This window comes from Orcinus orca, chromosome 6 (genome assembly GCF_937001465.1).
Source record: "Orcinus orca chromosome 6, mOrcOrc1.1, whole genome shotgun sequence".
Taxonomy (NCBI): domain Eukaryota; kingdom Metazoa; phylum Chordata; class Mammalia; order Artiodactyla; family Delphinidae; genus Orcinus; species Orcinus orca.
In genome coordinates, this window is record NC_064564.1 from 10,889,554 (window position 1) to 10,910,443 (window position 20,890).

A 20,890-nucleotide genomic window follows, 5' to 3' on the forward strand; every position below is an offset into this window, starting at 1 on the left:
TTAACATTTTGTGTGCTTCTTTTTGATGTGCATTGGGGAGGGTGTTAAGAAGGAGAAATTGAGATGGCCAGGGACAGTGGGAAACTCTAACATTTATGTTTGGGGGTGCTGGTGGGGGAGAGGTACGTCGGAAAAAGAAGTTGAAGTTGATTGAAGAATGAGGTGAGGGAAAGAATCCGGGATGACTCTTAGGTTTCTGACCTGAATGGTACTGACATTTACTGACATGAGCTGAGGATGAATTGTAAGGAGTCGATCTAGCGGGGGGGATCTAAGGGTAAACTTTTGGACAAGTTAATTTTCTTTCCTTCCAGTTTTATTGAGATATAATTGACAAATGGCACGGTAGAAGTTTAAGGTATATAGCGTAATGATTTGATTTACATACATCATGAAGTTATTATCACAATAAGTTCAGTGTACATATATCATCTCACACAGGTACGAAATAAAATAAATATATATATTGCTGCATATATAGTTTACTTTTTTCCTTTTGGCCTTAACATTCTTGGCTGATTTGCGTTGATGATATGTATAAAGAAGATAACTAATGAGAACCTGCTGTATAGCACAGGGAACTCTACTCAGTACTTTGTGGTGACCTAAATGGGAAGGAAATCCAAAAAAGAGTGGATATATGTATATGTATAGCTGATTCACTTTGCTGTACAGTAGAAACTAACACAACATTGTAAAGCAACTATACCCCAATACAAATTTAAAGAGGAATTTGGACAAATTAATCTGAGATGCCTATCAGACATGAAATGAAGGTTCTGAGTAGGCAGTTGAATGTGAGTCTGGAAGTCAGGGCCAGAAGTATGAATTCGAGAGTCATCGGGATATTTATCGATAGTATTTATAGCTGTGGGACCGCAGGGTAGTGAGTGCAGGGTGGGAAGAGAAGAGGGGAGGGATGGAGACCAGGGCCAGCCCATGTACGGGGACTGGAGGAAGAGATGCCAGCACCGAGAAGGCAAGCAGGGTACCTCCCCCTCCTCCTGCATCTCTCAGGGGCCTGCTTCCAGGCTGGGCTCACAGGAAGCATTCAGAAAGCATTTGCTGAAGGAAGGAACAAGTAAATTGCTGGAGAAGTAAGTGGGTATGTTGCCACACCATGCGCTTTTCCTGGCTGTGTCCAGGCCAGAGTACAGAATGATGTCTCTTGTCCACCTCAGTCACGTACTGGGATGGAAAGTTCCACACCAGGCAAGAACTCCCTGGTAGTCTTTTTTTTTTTTTTTAAAACACTTTATAAATTACATGTTTGAACTGAACTGAAGTCTTCTCTTCTTCCTTTACTTCAGTGCCCATAAATAGCTTTAACTATTATTTGGCAAGTGGGGAAATGCCTGAACCAGTATGTTACCATGATACATTGGTTTGTTTTTTCATTAAAAGACACCGACCTTCATCCTTGGCAGTCCATCAAGACCATATATTTTTCAAGTGCCAACAAGAGTGAAATGACTTTTGACCAATTCGAAGCAAATTGCTCTATTTCTTTCCCCTCTTTCTGTTGAAGTAGATGCATTTAAAATTCCTCCTGAAGTACATCCAAATTACAACAGAAAACAAGGCTAAAAACTGAATATCTGAAGGAATAACTAGAGATCTTTAGAGAGTTACCAACTGGTTTTTTTGGATTCAATTTTATGTAATTAACTAATGTTGTAAGATACCATTCATATCCCAATAGTGGCATTATTTTTAAAAGACCACTGCAGAGGATACAGAACTATGAACAAGATGTTTCCAATTAAGCAACAAATCATTGTCACCGTCATATGGGTAGGGCATTGCAAATTTTGGTTATGTGAGGGTATTTGGCACCAGCAGGCTTTTGAATGGTTGGAGTTAAGTGGAGACTTAAAAAGTATCTCATTTAATGGCCAAAACACAGCTATGTCCTGAAAGCGTTGAGGCCTTTATGCTGCAGTGCTTATGCAGACAGCTGATGCCAGTTCTGGAAACTGGAATTAAGAGCAGTGGGATGAAACAGAGTTGATGAGTTAGAAAGGGCAGCCCATTTTCAGATTCCTTTCATAACACAGCCAGAAGGAAGCAAAGGCTGCACAAACAAATGAGAATTCCAGCTCAGAACCTGACATTTAAAATATCAAAATTATAGTTGGAAGAGATTAAAACTGCCATCCAGTCGTGGTGTTTTTCCATTCATCTTTCCTGGTGGATGAAAATAACTATTATTTTTAAAATTCCCACTCTGTACCAGAAGAGTTTTGTATTAGAATGACTGAGGGCTGCAGTGAAACTTCTCACAGTGTAGGTTAAAGGAAAAGAAGTGGTAGTAGAAGGTAGATAAGCCTTCCAAACATCTTTAAAATAGACACGATCAGCCCCAATACCCAAGAGACCTTCATCAGTGGTAAAACAAAGTCCACATCCTCCCTGAAGGTGGTCTGCCTTCAAGCACCTCAGAGAATGATATGAATATGCAGGCTTGCATCATTTTAACTATTTCCCTGGCCATGAGAAATCATCATCACTGGATAAAAGGACCAGCGTTTGGGAGAGCTTTACACAGTCTATGTAACTAAGTCAAGGAATTTTAAAGAGGAATTTTTATAAGCCCCAAAGGGAAAAAGAGTTCCCTGTATTGCAGCAGTACAGACACTGTGTTGTGTTCCACGGTGGGGACACCAAGGATGAATTCCGTGAATTCCCTCTTTGTCTCACACATTTATACCAGTTTCTTTTTAGGAATCAGGATTTTAAAAAATTTTTATTGGAGTATAGTTGCTTCACAATGTTGTATTAGCTTCTACTGCACAGCAAAATGAATCAGCCATACATATACATATATCCCCTCCCTTTTGGGTTTCCCTCCCATTTAGGACATTACAGTGCATTAAGTAGAGTTCCCTGTGCTATGCAGTATATTCCCATCAGTTGTCTATTTTATACATTGTATCAATAGTTATATATGTGTCAATCCCAATCTCCCAACTCCTCCCACCCCACCCCTTTCCCCCTTGGTATCCATACATTTGTCCTCTACATCTGTGTCTATTTCTGCTTGGCAATTAAGGTCATCGAAACCATTTTTCTAGAAGGAATCAGGATTTTTAAAAGCAGAAAACATTCACTTTCTTAGACATTGCCATTAAACTTTACATAAAGTAGGAATACAGAGATAACAGCTACTGCATTGAAAAGGAACTTGTGTACTTCATCACCCTCGCGTAGTCCTGAGAGGTGGAATGCTGGAGCCAGATTCAGGGCAGACGGGGGCTTTAACAAGGAGCAGCAGTGAGGGAGCTGCCTCCTTTTAAGTCCCCAATTAAATGCCTTTCCCGTTAAGGAATGTACATTTTCTATTCTCCTTTAATCTGATTCTTTTCCTCTAACCTGGGAAAGCATCATCTTTCTCAAAGTGCACACATCACCTCTTCAGAGACTCTCTCTGCCTCTCTGTCCTTCTCTTCTGACTCAAGACACAAATACACTTCTGCTCTAGTCTATAGCAGTAGTTTGCAGTAGAATCAATGACATAAAATGATTCTTAAGGAAAAAAAGTCCATACCCTTTTTCTTCTCCTTTCCTTTGGTCTTCTTGACAGAGGAATCTTCTGAAATGCTCCAACTCACTGGGTGAGTTTGGGCAAAAGGAGAAGAGAGGAGGTGCTGGAAGGAGGTTACAAACGAACCTTTGTCTGCCTTGTCGCCCACCAGCCAGGACCAGGGAGAGGAGGGGGGGCGGGAGACAGGGCTGCGAGACCTGCCCCCAGACGCTTCCAAACCAGGCGAGTGAACCAACAGCTTCTCTACCGAAGTTTGAAATAGCTTGTCTGGACAGGAACCTCAGGGAGGCGGACTGTTAGAGCAATAAAATGTACGACCTGAGGGATTTAAAGAGAACACAGAGCTCTTCTTCCCTTAAGAGAAGTGTGTGTGTGTGTGTGTGTGTGTGTGTGTGTGTGAGACAGATAAGGACAAAAAGCAGAGAGATAAGGACAGAGAAAGCAGAGGAGAGGGAGGGAGGTGGGAGGAAGAACGGCTACTGTGATTCAGGAAATGCTGGCTTTGCACCTCCTCCCCTCTCACAGTTTCTTTGTAAGTTTTCACCAAGTTTTCCTCACCATCTAGATCCCTTATTTTGACATTTTGGTAGAAGGTCTATCCCATCTCACCAGCTCCTCACGCAAAGGGTCATTATCCGTCACTGGAAAGCAAAAAATAAAACGACCAAGAAAGAAATCTGTGCCTCAGAAATAAAGGCAAGAAAGGAATTTCACTGTTTTGAGCAAACTGAACTGGAGTTGTAGCATCTGTTAACTATCCTTTAGTTGTTGTTTTAATTCCATCTGGAGCAGAGTCCCAGGAGTTAGAAAGATGATAACAGAGCAAGATTATCTAGATGGAGAACAGGGGGTAATCTTGGTTGTATTAACGAGGGCATGGTGGTGAAGGAGAGGTGATAACTTCGGGGATTACAGTGGTTTCCTGCGGCTGGAATGGGGGCTGAGGGGGGGGGTGGGAGGAGATAAAACAGAGGAAGAGAAAGGCAAGTTGATGAAGTACCTCACATGCTGTGCTAAAAACTGTGGATTTATCCTGAAGGTCAATGGAAAGATCATGAAAACCATCCTTTCTAGGATGAACCCACTGACTGCAGTGTCAAAGGAGGACGGTGTGGGAGGGAAGAGTCTAGAGGCAGGGAGGAGGGTAACCCAGAAGATAAGATGGTCAGGAAGCAAAACTGAAAAGATGTGGTGACCAGTTGGATTTTCTTTTCTTTTCTTTTTGTCTGTGCCCCGCAGCACGTGGGATCTTCATTCCCCGACCAGGGATTGAACCTGTGCCCCCTGTATTGGAAGCGCAGAGTCTTAACCACTGGACCATCAGGGAAGTCTCCGCAGTTGGATCTTTATGTTTAGGGTACGGGTAGTTGAGAAAAGGGGAGATTCTGTTAACTTTCGAAGGTTTGGACCTTTGGATGGATGATGCCGTTACTCATCTCGGAAAAAGAATAAAAAAGAAGAGTAGTTTCGGGTGGAGCAGGAGTGGAGAGAGGAGGGTGGTTAGTCTGTGAACGTGGAATTACTTGAAGGAGCCCTGGGTGTAACTGGGGATGTTCAGTAGGTGGTTGGCTAAATGGACTTGGAGCTCAGAAAAGAAATATGAGCTAGAAAATCAGAGTTTATCCGCTAGTCAACTAACCATCAACTAAGTAAGTGATCGAGTTATTCAACTAAATAATAGTTGAAGCCATGGCTGTCCCAATTAAAGAAGCTGAGCCTGTACTCTGGGTGCCAGGCAATTCACACGTCTGAACTCATTCACTCTTCCTTATGACCCCATGAAGTTGGTCCGCGTATTGGCCCCACTTTATAAGAGGGGACACGTCAGAGATGTCAGGGAACCTGCCCAGGATCACACACACGCAGCCTGCAGCCTGCAGGTTCTGAGTCTAGTGCCCACGCGCTTCCCCACGTGCCGGGAATGGACTCCGAGCGAGAAGAGAACTGGGCTGAGGTCAGAATCACAGGGGCCACTGGCGTTAAGGGATGAGCAGAGAATGGGAGTGGTAGAAGAATTCGGAGGGTTGGCATGGAAGTCAAAGGAAGGCGTTTCCAGAAGGGAGGTGAGTGGAAGGACCTGCTGACAGCTGTTCTAGGGAAGCCATGTGTACACACCCTGGGATGGAGGAGCACACAGCCAAGTGAAGACCTGCAAAACCAGACTCAGTCAGCAGCCTGAGAGAGCTCGAATCTCCAAGCTCCACTTCACTGAGGCTGGAGCAAGTGGCATGGGATCCAAGAAACAGGTGCGAGACGTGTGTGCAGTTGACTGCACATTCCCTTGGCATGTTTATAGATACGTTCCCTGTGATGCTTACTACAGAAAGCTTATGCCACAGAGATGGTTAATTTATTTGTACGACTTAAATGTGTAGAAATACGTGAGTATGAAGAAGAAAGTGGAAACTGTTCAGGCCTCAGTCCATCTGAAGAGCTGTCCATCTCGATTACCCAGTGCTGACCTAGCCCAGAAGTGCAGTGCCAACACATGCTGACTTTCGTCTTCCTCTTATTTCCCTGTTCATCTAATGCTTCTTTATTTCCCTGATTACATTGCTCATTTTGTTTCCTTGTATTTAATCCATAGTTGTTCAAAATAGTTGATTCCCTTTTATAGTCAGCAATATCCAAATCCATACAGTAGGCCTGGCATTGTGTTTCTTGCAGGCCTGCTTCAGGGTGTTACTGTCCCTTGCCTCCAGATCATGTTCCTAGTCACTCAGGAAAGATTTCCCCTCAAAACCACATTTGCATCTGGGCTTTCTAGTCCTTTGTTATGTCTCAAACATTTACTTATCACTGGCTGGACTCCCGTCATTTCTAGGGAGAATTATTGAACACTGTTAAACGAGAAACATCTGTAACTCTTCAACCTGATGTCCATGGCACAGAGTTGCCCATTTGGGAAGCAGTTGAGTTGCAAACCAAGGCCTGCAATTAAAGAGGTTGCCCTTGAGACTTTTTTTCCCTAATATCGCAATATTTATTTATTTATTTATTTGACTGTGCTGGGTCTTAGTTGCGGCATGCGGGATCTTTCAGTTGCGGCATGTGGGATCTTTAGTTGTGGCATGTGGGATCTTTTAGTTGCAGCATCTGGGATCTTTAGTTGCGGCATGTGTGGAACTAGTTCCCTTACCAGGGATCGAGCCCAGGCCCCCTGCATTGGGAACGTAGAGTCTTAACCACTGGACCACCAGGGAAGTCCCGCCCTTGAGACTTTTAATTTGGGGCTCAAATTTTTAAAAATCTGAAACCAGTATTTGTTTTCTTGTATATGGAAACTTAAGGCATTTTGTTTTATTTTGTTTTTTCCTGATGGCCTGTTACTGAGACCTCTTGTTGAGCCCTGGTTTATGTTGCTCTGGAGACCATCTGTCTCGTTGAGACAAGCTCTGGAGCTTCCCAGAGTAAACTTCTCATGTGAGGTGGGTAAGCCCCCAAATTAATGACAGAGCCAATTCATGATACAGAACTTAAGCAGCTATGTTAAAAGTATGGGCATTAAATTTGAAAAGCGAGCTGATTAGTATTTCCTAAAAAACAAGCAAACAAATGATAACAACAAAATCCTTCCAATCAGAAGAAGTCTCAGGAGATGTCTTAGGTATAAATAATTGTACACATTGGACATCTTAAGCTTGTGAAAAAAATGAGAACACACATAAACTCTTCCCCTGACTTCCACCTGAGAGCTCATGCATGTGCCCTGATTTAGAATCTGCTGCTTCTCTGTTCCCTAATTGACCCCTTTCTCCTGTTTCCTTCAGGCTTAAATCCTGGAGTTGCTGAGGATAGGGTGTGGAGAGAAGCAGCAGCGGTTTCAACCTTCGCAGGCTCCTCCCAGGAGAGAAAGAGGACCTGTTTTATGTGAGTATCCTTAACAAAAGGAGTTTCAAAATAATGACGCTAATGGAAAACTAATTCACAGTATGTTTGTTGCAATAATAATGAGCTACAGACAAAATCGCCTTTTAGAATGTCTTTAAAATCTTCCATCCGTTAAAAAGAAGAAGTTAACCTGTTTTATTAACTTATTTTTGAACTCAGTACAAGAATATTCTTTTTGATTAAAACTATTTAAAGTTTCCCTTAAGATTTCCTCTGAACCTGGAACATTTGTGCTGAGAATGGTTTTTGCAACTGGGTTGAAGAAGGTAACCTCTGTTACCCAAACTTAGTTAGCTTTCTGCCTTTGCTGTGACACTTAGGAAAACTTACTCCACCAAGGAGCCTCCAGTGAAGCCCTTGAGGAGACAGCATTATTAATCACCAAGGGGCTGTCACCTACGATGTCAAGCAGATGCTGCTGCAGCTGTAGGAAGGGACCTGCTTCCCAGAGGCCCTCGTACTGGAATTAGGATGCACTTAGGAACTGGCAGGATGCCAGACAGGCAGCCGTGGCTGTAACGGGGCTCATGGCGGGGATCTTCTTGCTCAGAAACTTTTCATCAGAAGAGCAAACACATGGCCTTCTTTACCTGGACACGGACAGTAAGTCACACTGGGGGCCTGGGACTTGTTCACAGCATTGGCATGTAGAGGTCGTGAGCACCCTGACAAACCTGATCTTTATTTTTTTGGTTTGTTTTTTGTTTTGAACATACTAACTTTTTATTCAGTTTGTTTCACAATAATGATAGTAATCTAATAGTGAAATAGTTTGATACAATAGCAATCAACGTTTAAAGTATTTTATGTTTTAAAGTATGGCTGAAGGAACACCCATTGCTTAAATGCACTTAGACATAACAAGACAATATTTTTCTATTGGCATCATTGACACCTATGAACAAAAGCCTAATAGATAGATAAAGGTTTAACCTTCCTTTTCTTTGGTGGCTGTTGAGAGACTTTAAAAGAACAGATAACTCATTTCAACAGGAATCTGCTACTGATGTTAACCTCTACATAATCCCTAACTAAGACGTGGAATGCCAAAAACAAACTTTTGTTAGCTTGACCTCCTCCACCCCCTAACAATACAAGTTATCCCTAAACCCATGTTTTTATTTTAGATGTATTGATCTTCTAGTATAAGGCTTGGCCTTTTATTATTTTTATTTTTTAAAATATTTATTTATTTATTGGCTATGTTGGGTCTTAGCTGTGGCACATGGGATCTTTTGTTGTGGCACGTGGGCTTCTCTCTAGTTGTGGCACATGGCTCCAGAGCACGTGGGCTCTGTAGTTGCGGCACTTGGGTTCCCTAGTTGTGATGCACGGGCTCAGTAGTTGCAGCACGCGGGCTTAGTTGCCCCCCAGCATGTGGGATCTTAGTTCCCCGACCAGGGATCGAACCCGCATCCTCTGTATTGGAAAGCGTATTCTTAACCACTGGACAGCCAGGGAAGTCCCAAGACTTGGCCTTTTAAATACCAAATGCAATCAGTGGCCAACAACCTGACTCCTTCTGGAGAGTGAGAAGAAAGCAGAACGGAGAAATTTCTTTGAATTGTTTGGTGACTTTTAGCAAATTTAAAGAGGTCAGTAAATCCTGAGGCTTGGAGCTAAACCTACTGGTAAATAATTACATTTCTTAGACACTACAGTCTTTATCTTGTGATGAACCTGACCGTTAAATATCATAGAAATAAAGTCAGAAAAAAATGAACCTCCAGAGAGAACTGAATCTAGGAGAACTGTCCAGTTTTAGGAGCCCATAGAATATTTAGAATAAATGTTAACATGAAAATAAATTTTGGCAGGAAAAGAGGCCAAGAAGGAAGGGAACTTGAAAATAAGGCCTTTGGTTTCCTGGCAGTCTAAAAGAGGCATTGGACTGACAGTGAATGGAATCATAGCCCAGATCACAACGATAATTTTGCAATTTGTTGGAAACAACCTACTTATCAAACCAAGAAAGATGGAAAGATTGATTAAGTGTGCCAGCGTGTGTTCTTTGTACACCCCAAGTGACTGTCGAAGCTTCCTAGGTACAAGCCTCTGGTTGGTTGGTAATGATAACAATAACAGTATTGACAGTAGTAATAATAATGTCATTGCCAGTGTGCCAAACATTTTAGAAATGTGGGCTTATTTGACCCAAGCAACATTCTTTCATGAGGTAATTTTTCAGATAGGGGAACTGAGGCCCCAAAAGATTAGGCAGCTTGGCCAAGATCACCAAGCTGGTAAGTAGTGGAGCTGAAACTGGAAAGAAGACAACAATAGGCTGTTAGCCCGTTGTCTCAGTGAGTAGTAGAAGGAGTGGAATGAGAGATGAGAGAGTCTAAAACAACAGTATGACTCAAAAAGGCTGCAGCCCACAACCTGAGTATAAACGAACCACACATCCCCTCTAGGACTCAGAGCCTTCCTTCTTGTACCCCCTTAGTCTATGTTCTATTAACCTGGCCTGAGACCATTCTTCCTTGGATGCTTATAAACTTGAATCAGCTAAACAGTTTCCTACAAAGTCAGATATGGAAAATTGCCCAAATGTCCATCCTTTGGATAGAGTTTCTAAGTGGTTATAATTCTAGGAGTAAAATGATAGTGCCAGACACTCAGTAAACATTTGTTGAATGAATGAATGAGTTAATAAATGAATGAGTGAGAGGATAAGATACTTGGGTAGATGGTAGGTTGTTGGGAGTTATTCAGCATTCAGTAATAATTTATTGAGTGTCTACTGTGTACTGTGATTGATGTTTAGTGTCAGTGAGGACCAGCTCAGCAGCAAGCCACCACTGTTTTCTCAAAGTGCAGGCTACAAAACCATACTATAAATCCTTAGTTTTCTCCCTTGCACAATAAAAGGTTTAACTGACGGTTTTTATGGTACCTTCCATTTCCCACTTTCTGTGAGCATATGACTCTCAATATATTTTTAAAAATAAACTAAAATTTCAGAATAGTTTTAGATTTATAGTTGCTGACAATACAGAAACTTCAATATACCTATACCTATATCTCTATTATTTAACATCTTACATTCATGTGATATATTTGTTGCAATTAATGAATTGGCATTGATAAATTGTTATTAACTAAAGCCCATGCCTTATTCATTTTTTCTTGTTTTTTTTTCCTAATGTCCTTGCTCTGGACACCACATTACATTTACTGTCAAGTCTCCTTAAGGTCCTCTGGGCTGTGACCATTTCTTAGACTTGCCTTGTTTTTGATGACCTTGACAACTTTTGAGGAGTACTCGTTAGGTGTTTTGTAGAACGTCCCTCAATTGAGATTTGTCTAGTATTTATCTTGTGATTAGACTTGGGTTGTGTGTTTTGGGGAAGAAGGCCACAGAGGTGAAGTTCCATCTTCATCACATTATATCATGGGCACTTACTGGGAGCGGACTCATAACAGTGGATGTTGACCTTGATCCTGGCTGTGGCAGTGTGTGTCAGGTTTCTCCACTGCAAAGTTGGTTGTCTTCTCCCCACTGCATGCCACATCCTTTGGAAGGAAGTCAGCCTGTTCAGCCCACACCCGAGGAGTCAGGATATGCTCCACCTCCTTGAGTATCTGCGAACAGTTTTTGGAATTCTTCTGCACATGAGATGTGTCTATTCTCCCTCATTTATTCATATCAGTATGAACTCATGGATATTTTATTTTATACTTTGGATTATAATCCAATAGTACCTTCTTTTTTTTTTTTTGGCTGGCTGTTTGGCTTGCGGGATCTTAGTTCCCCGACCAGGGATTGAACCCATGCCCTCGGCAGTGAAAGAGTGGAGTCGTAAGCACTGGACTGTCAGGGAATTCCCTCCAATAGTACTTTAAAAATGTTATTTTGTTGCTCAAATTGTTCCAGCCTTGGCTGTTGGGAGTCCTTTTAGTTTTCTCCTGTGTCCTTTTGATATAAACCGTCATCAGGTGTTAGTTTTTTTCCCCCAACATTTTCTTACTTTCTGACACTACAAGAAGCTCCAAGCTCATCTTGTATATTTCCTGTCCCAGTCCTAGAATCAACCATGTCCTCAAGGAATGCTGGTTCCTTTTATTGGAGAATGGATTGGAAACGCAGACCCAGGCACTAGATGGACTCACTGCCTCTGGAGTGTCATAACTTCTGGGCCCTCTCTGCTGATGGAGCTGGGAAATATAGGTGCATATAGTAATCTATGTGCACACATCTGTAGGTATTTCTCTATGTAACCATTATATTTATATCAAGCTACACATGAGTTTATGTTGACGTCTCCAACTCTAATCTGTTTCTAGATGAACTGTTCTGACCTTCTCCCCTTGCTGATGGGTAACCTCCCTCTCCTGTCCCCACCATCTGCCACTCATTTAGTTGTTCTGTTCCAGCATTTGTGTACAGCAGTGTCAGAATTGTTAACCCGTATCCTGCAATAAATAATTTTATCAACTAGGACACGGTGCTTATGTGCAGTGTCTTTTGCCCTCAGTTTTATAGGCTCCATTTACAAAGTTGCTCAGGTCAGCACCTTTCCCTCTACCCCAGGCTCCAGTGAGGTTGTTTTGTGCATTTGTAATACAGTTAGATTGTTCTATCACATTCTGCATCCCATCCTGCGATACCCCAACCTCTTAACTATAGTTTTTTTATCATGCATGCATTAAGGATCAGTCTTCGTTCTGTAAAGGTCTATGGGTTTTGACAAATCCATAGTGTTAACTATCCATTATTACATTATGATACAGAATAGTCTCACTGCCCTAAAATATCTCCTGGACTTCACCTAATCTGTCCTCCCCCACCTGGAACTCTGGCAGTTATTGATCTTTTTACCATTTCTATAGTTTTACCTTTTTCAGGCTATAATATAATTGGAAACATATAGAATGTAGCCTGTATAGACTGGCTTCTTTCACTTAGCAATAAGTGTTTGAGTCATTCACGTGTTTTTAGAGTTCTATAGTTTATTTCTTTTTATCACTGAATAATTTTCCATGATACTGATATACCACAGTTTGTTCATCCTTTTACCTGTTGAAGGACATCTTTGTTGCTTACAGTTTTTACAGTTATAAAGGTGCTATAAAGGTTTATGTGCAGGTTTTATGTTGACATACGTTTTCGAATTTTTTGATCAATGTCTTTTTAACATTTTTCAGGTTGATTGTAATTGTTGATTTGTAATTATCTAGCTTTTATATGACTTCTCAAATATAGCTATTTAAAAAATAATTTTCACATAATAAGTCTGTTCAGAATCAGGTACCATTTTTTATAAAAGTATAAACAATGAACCTGTAAGTGTTTTATGGAATAAGAGAACTCTAACTATAGGGCATTTTAGAAGTATTTACATTTAATATTCTTTGAAATATGAGCAGACATGTGGTCTGCCAAGGCCATTTCTTTTACACTGCAGGGAAATTTATAGGTGTTAAATTAGCTGCAAAGTTGTTCCTTTATTGCTCTGTCACTAATAAAACATGTTAAAAATTGCATATTTGGAAATCCAAATAGAAGCATTTGCAAGTTGAAGTTCCCTTTGTGTATATACATATCAGATAGGACACAGGAAATGCCAAGAAATGGTAAGCTATGGAAATATTTTCCCTGGATATTTCATCTCTAAATACATGATATGTTTTTACATATATTATAATCCTATTAAAACATCACTTACTGTTTCATAGGATGTGGGCATGCACTAGAGTGGGCGGCAAATATAGCCACTAAAATTAGCCTAAAACATGATAACAATTCTACCAAAAGAAAGCCTTTCTATAACACTGTCTTCTGTCCTTGGCAAGTTAGTCTTTGCGTTTATCACTAATATTCCAAACAGGGCTCCTTTGAGGATGAAGTAGCAAAAATTGTCCCCACATTGTTACCACCTTACAGAACTTTCACTGCATTTTCCCACAGAATCCGAGTGACTTGTGCTGATTGGACCAGCAAGGCTGAAGTGTAAAATATCCTGCATCAGGAAAGCTTCAGCAGTGTATGCTGGGCTTCCCTGGTGGCTCAGTGGTTAAGAACTCCCCTGCCAATGCAGGGGACACAGGTCCGAGCTCTGGTCCAGAAAGATCCCACATGCCGCGGAGCAACTAAGCCCGTGCGCCACAACGCCTGAGCCTGCACTCTAGAGCCCGCGAGCCACGACTGCTGAGCCCACGTGCCACAACTACTGAAGCCCGTGTGCCTAGAGCCTGTGCTCCGCTACAAGAGAAGCCACCTCAATGAGAAGCCCGTGCACCACAATGAAGAGTAACCCCCGCTCGCCGCAACTAGAGAAAAGCCCACGCGCAGCAACAAAAGACCCAACGCGGCCAAAAACAGATTAATTTTCAAAAGAAACAGTGTATGCTATGTTTTATTTTGTGTCTTAAGTTACTCAATGTAAAATATTTCAGAAAATGGGGAAAGCCAAGTATCAGTGAGAATGAGGGGCTTAAGACTATCATACTTGTTCAGTGTGTTTCTCTTCTCCATAGAAATTAGAGGCTTTTTAGTGTCAGAAAATTAATGAGTCCAAACTATGTTGGCAAATGCTGGGATTTTCTTCCCTGACCTAAAAGTTTCAGAGATTTCTCCACTAGGAGCCTGACTTGCTCAGAGGTGAGGACTGGCTTCCCAAGAAGCTCGGGGGGTGGGGTGGTTAGGGCTTTAATTCAGTGGAAGAAATTCATGAGAGGATTCTTGGGAGTTTGATTCTCTCCGAAGCAGAGCATACCTTATGATCCATTTGATGGGGGCTTTTATAGATAGACTATGCCCCTTTAATATACAAAATTATAACAGGGAAAAATCTTCTACCTCTCTTTCACAAAAAAAATACGTTTGTTTCTTTTATTTTGTTTTTTAGCTGGAGAAGCAGCAAGATGGAACAAGACATTGAGCCCCTAGATCTTCTTGCCTTGTTCCCCGAATACTCTCAATTATGCCAGTACAGGTGAGTTGATATACAGGTCTCTGGGGAAAGGACATTTACAGAGATTGTTCTTCCCTGTATGCCCCTGATGTGCCAAACTAAACTTACCAAGGATCCTCCAGGAGGAGAGGGATCGACACTCTGTCCCCTTCCCTTCTGAGATTCAGCTTTCTAAGGGCTGAGATAGCCCTGATGGAGGGTCCCTGGTAGCGAATAAACATTAAACTTCCCCCAGGAAAAAAGAGGGAGTCTGAGTCAGGAGCTTAGGCTCAATGCCAGAGCCTAGAGGTCTGTAGGGGAACAGCGTGTTCTAGATAACAGTGTGCAGCTGTGTTTAGAAACCCAATTATACCCGGGCACCTTGGCACAGTGGTCGTGTTTGTGGAACAGTGGCTGACTGTGTGAGTATAAATCCAATAAGCCTTAGGAGTCTGTGTCCTCAGGGCCACCCTGCTGCCTGCACAGGGTTCTGAAGCAGAAAGGACATCCTCACGGCAGGACAGGGACTCACTGGAGCCTGTCAGAATCAGTTTTCAACAGGGACACTATGTAGAAGTGATTAAAATCAGACTTTTTAAATTGAAGTACAGTTGATTTACAATGCTGTGTTAGTTTCTGGTGTACAGCAAAGTGATTCAGATATATATATAGATATATATATACACTTTTTCGTATCCTTTTCCATTATGGTTTATTACAAGATATTGAATATAGTTACCTGTGCTATACAGTAGGACCTTGTTGTTTATCTATTTTATATATAGTAGTTTGTATATGCTAGTCCCAAATCCCTACTTTATACCCCACCTTGGTAACCATAATTTTGTTTTCTTTTTTTTAATCTATTTTATTGAAGTATGGTTGATTTACAATGTTGTGTTAATTTCTGCTGTGCAGCAAAGTGATTCAGTTATACATATTTATGCATTCTTTTTCATATTCTTTTCCATTATGGTTTATCACAGGATATTGAGTATAGTTCCCTGTGCTGTACAGTAGGACCTTGCTGTTTATCCATCCTATATGTACTAGTTTGCATCTGCTAATCCAAAACTCCTAATTTATCCCTCCCCACACTTTGGTAACCATAAGTTTGTTTTCTATGTTTGTGAGTCTGCTTCTGTTTTGTAAATAAGTTCACTTGTATCATATTTTAGATTCCACATATAAGTGATACCATATGATATTTGTCTTTCTCTGTCTGACTTACTTCACTTAGTATGATAATCTCCAGATCCATCCATGTCGCTACAAATGGCATTATTTCATTCTTTTTTATAACTGAGTGGTATTCCATTATACATACACTACATCTTCTTTATCCATTCATCTGTCAATGGACATTTAGGTTGTTTCCATGTCTTGGCTATTGTAAATAGTGCTGCAGTGAACATTGGGATGCATTTTTTTTTGAATTATAGTTTTGTTTGGATATATGCCCAGGAGGGGGATTGCTGGAACATATGGTAGTTCTTTTTGTAGTTTTTTAAGGAACCTCCATACTGTTCTCCATAGTGGCTGCACCAATTTACATTCCCACCAACAGTGTAGGAGGGTTCCCTTTTCACTACACCCTCTCCAGCATTTATTATTTGTAGACTTTTTATGATAGCCATTCTGATTGGTGTGAGATGATACCTCATTGTAGTTTTGATTTGCGAGATATTGAGCATCTTTTCATATGCCTATTGGCCATCCATATGTCTTCTTTGGAGAAAAATCTATTTAGGTCTTCTGCCCATTTTTTGATTGGGTTGTTTGTTTTTTAATTGTTAAGTTATATGAGCTCTTTGTATATTTTGGAAATTAATCCTTTGTCGGTTGCATTGTTTGCAAATATTTTCTCCCAGTCCGTAGGTTGTCTTTTCACTTTGTTTATGGTTTCCTTTACTGTGAAAAAGCTTGTAAGTTTGATTAGGTCCCATTTGTTTATTTTTGCTTATATCTATTGCCTTAGGAGACTGAGCTTAGAAAACGTTTGGTATGATTTATGTCAGAGAATGTTTTGCCTATGTTCTTTTCTAGGAGTTTTATGGTATCCTGTCTTATATTTAAGTCTTTAAGCCATTGTCAGTTTATTTTTATGCATGGTTTGGGGGAGCATTCTAACTTCATTGATTTACATGAGGCTGTCCAGCTTTCCCAATGCCACTTGCTGAAGAGACTGTCTTTTCTCCAGTGTATATTCTTGCCTCCTTTGTTAAGATTAACTGACCATAGGTGTGTGGGTTTATTTCTGGGATCTCTACTCTGTTCCATTGATCCATATGTGTGTTTTTGTGCCAGTACCATGGTGTTTTTGTAAAATCAGGACTTTTTATAGACTGATCAGTTCCTTCCCCCTGGAACTTTGAAACAAGACTACTCCCTTTGGACTAAGTTCCCAGGTTCCTGGACAATTTGGGGAATGAAGAGTCCTAAAGAGAGAGATACTGAATTACCTACAATGTAGAGGGATGGAGGCTTAAGCAAATACTTGGAAAAATAAAGAGAGATGCCCAAGTTTTGAATCCAAAACCAGTGGAGGTCATACAGATTAATACACCATTCATTGGGACTCACCAAGAGCTCAGGTGTTTGCCAAACTTGTTTAACGACTGAAAAAAATTTCTTTTAAACTAAGAATCCTGAAGGACTAGATTGCAAGGAACACTGGTTGGAAAATGCTTCTCGAATGGCAGAATTTTAGATACTAAATCATAACAAAGGAGCAGTCAGTTTGGGGCAGGGGCTCTTTCCTGGTACCTGCCCTTATGATTGCTTGACTGTCTCAGGGTAGACTAGCCCCACAGGTCTGCGGCACTAATCACAATGTTCTAATAACTCCAACCCAAGGAGGGCAGAGGAGAGGGTGCTGAGCTGAGATCACAGCCTTCTCCTTGGCTCTGTCCATCCATCCTTGGCCTTTGAATAATAACCCCCTGCAATCACTCGTTGGCACTGGGTATAGGGATTTTCGTCCATTTTACTATATATCCTCAGTGCCTGGACTCTGCCTGGCCCAGTTTAAATGTTCAATAACTGTGTGTTAAACATTGAACTTCTGGCCTTCTCTGTCCTGGCAAAGTTACTAGAAACCTAACACATTGTTTCCTTTGCATAGTTTGTGCCTTGCACTGCAGGTCAGATCCTTGTGAAGGTTCAGGAAGTGTGAGAGCAGCAGTGACTGGGAAATCCTGACTGGGTTTGGTGGGCCCAGTCCTCAGCAACACATGGAAAATAATGTTTGATTTGTCAGTCATATGAAACCCATATCTACCCAAGTCAGACCAACCTGGCATGGCGGGGGCAGGGGTGCAATGAAGCCATTTCAAGCTCTACCAGCTGAATCACTATCCCCCCAACCCTGCGTTGCCCCGTCTAAGGATGACGGGCAGTGTGTTTAACAAGCTGTATGGCAACATAAGTTTTATAAACAGATGTATATAAATAAATCATTATATAAGTAAAAACCTAAAATATTCCCTTTTGGGGACTTCCCTGGCGGTCCAGTGGTTAAGACTTCACTTTTCAATGCAGGGGGTTGCAGGTTTGATCCTTGGTTGGGGAGCTAAGATCCCACATGCCTCGGGGCCCAAAAACTAAAACATAAAACAAGCAATATTGTTACAAGTTCAATAAAGACTTTAAAAATGGTCCACATCAAAAAATCTTTAAAAAAAAATTCCGTTTTTATTCTCTCAACTAAACTAAACTCATCCTGAAGCTGCTAACTCTGTGGTATAAATTAAAATGGTCATCCAATCATTCTAATTATTTCTAAATCGTTATTGATGTTTAGAAATTACTGGGTGGTCTTATGTTTGATAAGCTCTCATGAAGCTGGATGCTGCCCGTCTCTAAGCTATGATTCTGCAGAGGAAACGAGCTCTCCCGATGCCTTCCCTGTGAACTTGATGGTCATTAGACCTGGGGCCAGGCATGGCTGCAGTGGGAGAGTGACCAGGCGGGCTGTCCCTCATGTTCTGGATGCTGGCGCATCTCACGGAGCCCGTACCTGGAGGGCCTTTGCTTCCACCCTCACCTACAGCACTGCCCCAGCCAGCCTGTTCCTCCACTTCTGCCCCCCTGGGCCCCTCCTGAGGTCAGACAGGGACTGCGTCTGCTCTGCTACCCCCTTGGCCTGCTCGGCTCATGCACCAGCGTCCAGGTGCACCCGTCCCAAGTCCCATTGCCACCTGCTCGGTGGCCACTGGATGATGTCATTCGGTGATGCGTGGTCTAACCTCAGCTGTTTACCAGCCTTCAGGACTGTAGTTCTGTGTGATAACCTGCAGGAACACCATGCCAGTGCATGCAGGCTGAATATCAACCCTGGCCCCGTCCCTTCTGAGTGGTTCAGAGAGTCCCGAAGTCTTATGCATGTGTTAGGGCTAGGCCGCAAACCCTCCCTCCCCTTCTGTCTCACGGTACCTACCATTTCCTCCTCTGTCTCTCACCTCCGTACAGTGGCTCCCACATTGATTTGTTGATTCCTGGAACCATCCCTCAGGTAGTGTTGCCCTTTGGGTGCTCTGTCTCTGAGCTGAAGCAGAAGACCCCCTCCACTGGCCTGATGGGCCCACAGTTGTCAGGCTGAGCTGCCTTATTCTCTTCGTGACTTGCTCCTCACTGCACCCTGAGTCTCTGGAACCATACCAGACGGTAACCCCAGCATCTACCCTGGCAGCTGACTGTTACCCACACAGCTCACCATCTTCTGGATTAAGCCTGTACGTTTTCCCCCAGTTTTAATGAGAAATAATTGACGTACAGCACTGTATAAAGTTAAGGTGTTCAGCGTAATGGTTTGACATACATATATTGTGAAAAGCTTATCACAATAAGTTTAGTAAACATTACATCTCATATAGATAAAGAAGTTTCTCTTCTTTGTTTTTTTTTTTTTAGAAGTTTTTCTTCTTGTGATGAGAACTCTTAGGATCTACCCTCTTAACTTTCAAATATACCATACAGCAATGTTAACTGTCGTCACCCTGATGTACGTCACATCCCCAGGGCTTATTTATCTTACAAATGGAAGTTTGCACCTTTGACCAATCTTATTCCATCCCCTGCTCCTGCTGCCTTTGGTACTTTGGTAACCACAAATCTGATCTCTTTTTCTATGCCGTTTTTCTTTTCAAGATTCCACATGTAAGTGAGATCATACAGTACTTGTCCTTCCCTGTCTGACTTATTTCACTTAGCACAGTGCCTTCAAGTTCTATCCACATTTTGCAAACGGCAGGATTTTCTTCTTTCTTATGGCTGATTATTCCATTGTACGTATATACCAAAACTTCTTTATTCCTTCATCTTTCAGTGGTCACCTCAGTTGTTTCCACGTTTTGGCTATTGTAAATAATGATGCTGTGAACATAGGGGTACAGATATTTCTTAAACATAGTGTTTTCGTTCCCTTCGGATATATACCCAGAAGTGGAATTGCTGGATCGTATGGTAGTTCCATTTTTAAGGAACTATAATAATTGGATTATTTGGTGTTTTTTTGCTGTTGAGTTGTATGAGTTCTCTATATATTTTAGATATTAACCCCCTATCAGGTGTATGATTTGCAAATGTTTTTTCCCATTCTGTGGCTTGTCATTTCATTTTCTTGATTATTAATTTTGTTGTGCAGCCTAAATATTTTGACACTCTTTCTACTCTGGGTTATTTTTTCCCCAATAGCTTGGTAGCTTAAGAAGAGGTCTTTAATCCCCAATGGGTTAAGGACATTTTGCTCAACACACGTGGGCATCAGAAGCAGCCATTTGAGTGGGACCAAGGCATGAATACTGAAAACTCCATAGGTGACCTGGATGTTCATCCAGGGTGAACACCAGGCTTCCCTGGTGGCGCAGTGGTTGAGAATCCGCCTGCCAATGCAGGGGATATGGGTTCGAGCCCTGGTCCAGGAAGATCCCACATGCTGCAGAGCAACTAAGCCCCTGTGTCACAGCTACTGAGCCAGTGCGCCTAGAGCCTGCGAGCCACAACTACTGAAGTCCGCGTGCCTAGAGCCCGTGCTCCGCAACAAGAGAAGCCACCGCAATGAGAAGCCTGTGCACCTCAACGAAGAGTAGCCCCTGCTCGCTGCAACTAGAGAAAGCCCGTGCACAGCAACGAAGACCCAGTGCAGCCAAAAATAAATAAGATAAATAAACAAACAAACAAAAAACATCTAAGAGAAGAGCCCTTAGCTTAGGGGCCCTCTGTTTGGGTCCAAAGCACGTACTCAGTTGTCCCCTCCATTTGTAGGCCCAGTGCTGGATGTACCGACATGCCTCAATCGGATTGATTCTTCGGAAATTCGTGGTTGGTTGTTATCTGGGCCTCCTGCCACTCTGTAAACCACCCCTATGGACAGTGATGCACAATTTCCTTTAGGTTAATTCCGTAAGTTGCATTTCAAAAAGAAAAAAAGACTTGACATCACAAGGAAACCACTTTTAGTTGCTTCATTTCCTGGAGCCTACAGCTTTTTTGGTTTTTTTTTTGTTTTTTTTTTGGTACAACTGGCAAAATGCCTGGGACAAGATGTATTCAATTCTAG

The 20,890-nt window shown here is 41.9% G+C and overlaps 1 protein-coding gene and 1 long non-coding RNA gene across 5 annotated transcripts in view; one reads left to right on the forward strand and one right to left on the reverse strand.

Annotated features, from left to right (window-relative positions):
- Positions 1–20,890, forward strand: part of LOC117196154 (uncharacterized) — a 108,675-nt gene that overhangs the window by 23,506 nt on the left and 64,279 nt on the right. For both annotated transcript variants that reach the window (XR_007478050.1, XR_007478051.1), the window contains 4 exons: positions 4,784–5,790; positions 7,315–7,414; positions 13,347–13,782; positions 14,287–14,373. This is a non-coding gene — a long non-coding RNA (uncharacterized LOC117196154). The remainder of the gene's footprint in view (positions 1–4,783; positions 5,791–7,314; positions 7,415–13,346; positions 13,783–14,286; positions 14,374–20,890) is intronic.
- The window catches only part of SCRG1 (stimulator of chondrogenesis 1), a 39,387-nt gene that overhangs the window by 17,123 nt on the left and 1,374 nt on the right, over positions 1–20,890 (reverse strand). Inside the window, exon 1 of one of the 3 annotated variants that reach the window (XM_033403597.2) lies at positions 10,842–13,348. The exons of 1 other annotated variant lie outside the window; for it this stretch is intronic. In XM_033403597.2, coding sequence (XP_033259488.1) covers positions 10,842–10,950 — 109 coding nt within the window. In that variant the 5' untranslated portion in view covers positions 10,951–13,348. Of the gene's footprint in view, positions 1–3,547; positions 4,788–10,841; positions 13,349–20,890 lie in introns of those variants that run through there. One more of the 3 variants, XM_004278681.3, reaches the window with a different exon arrangement.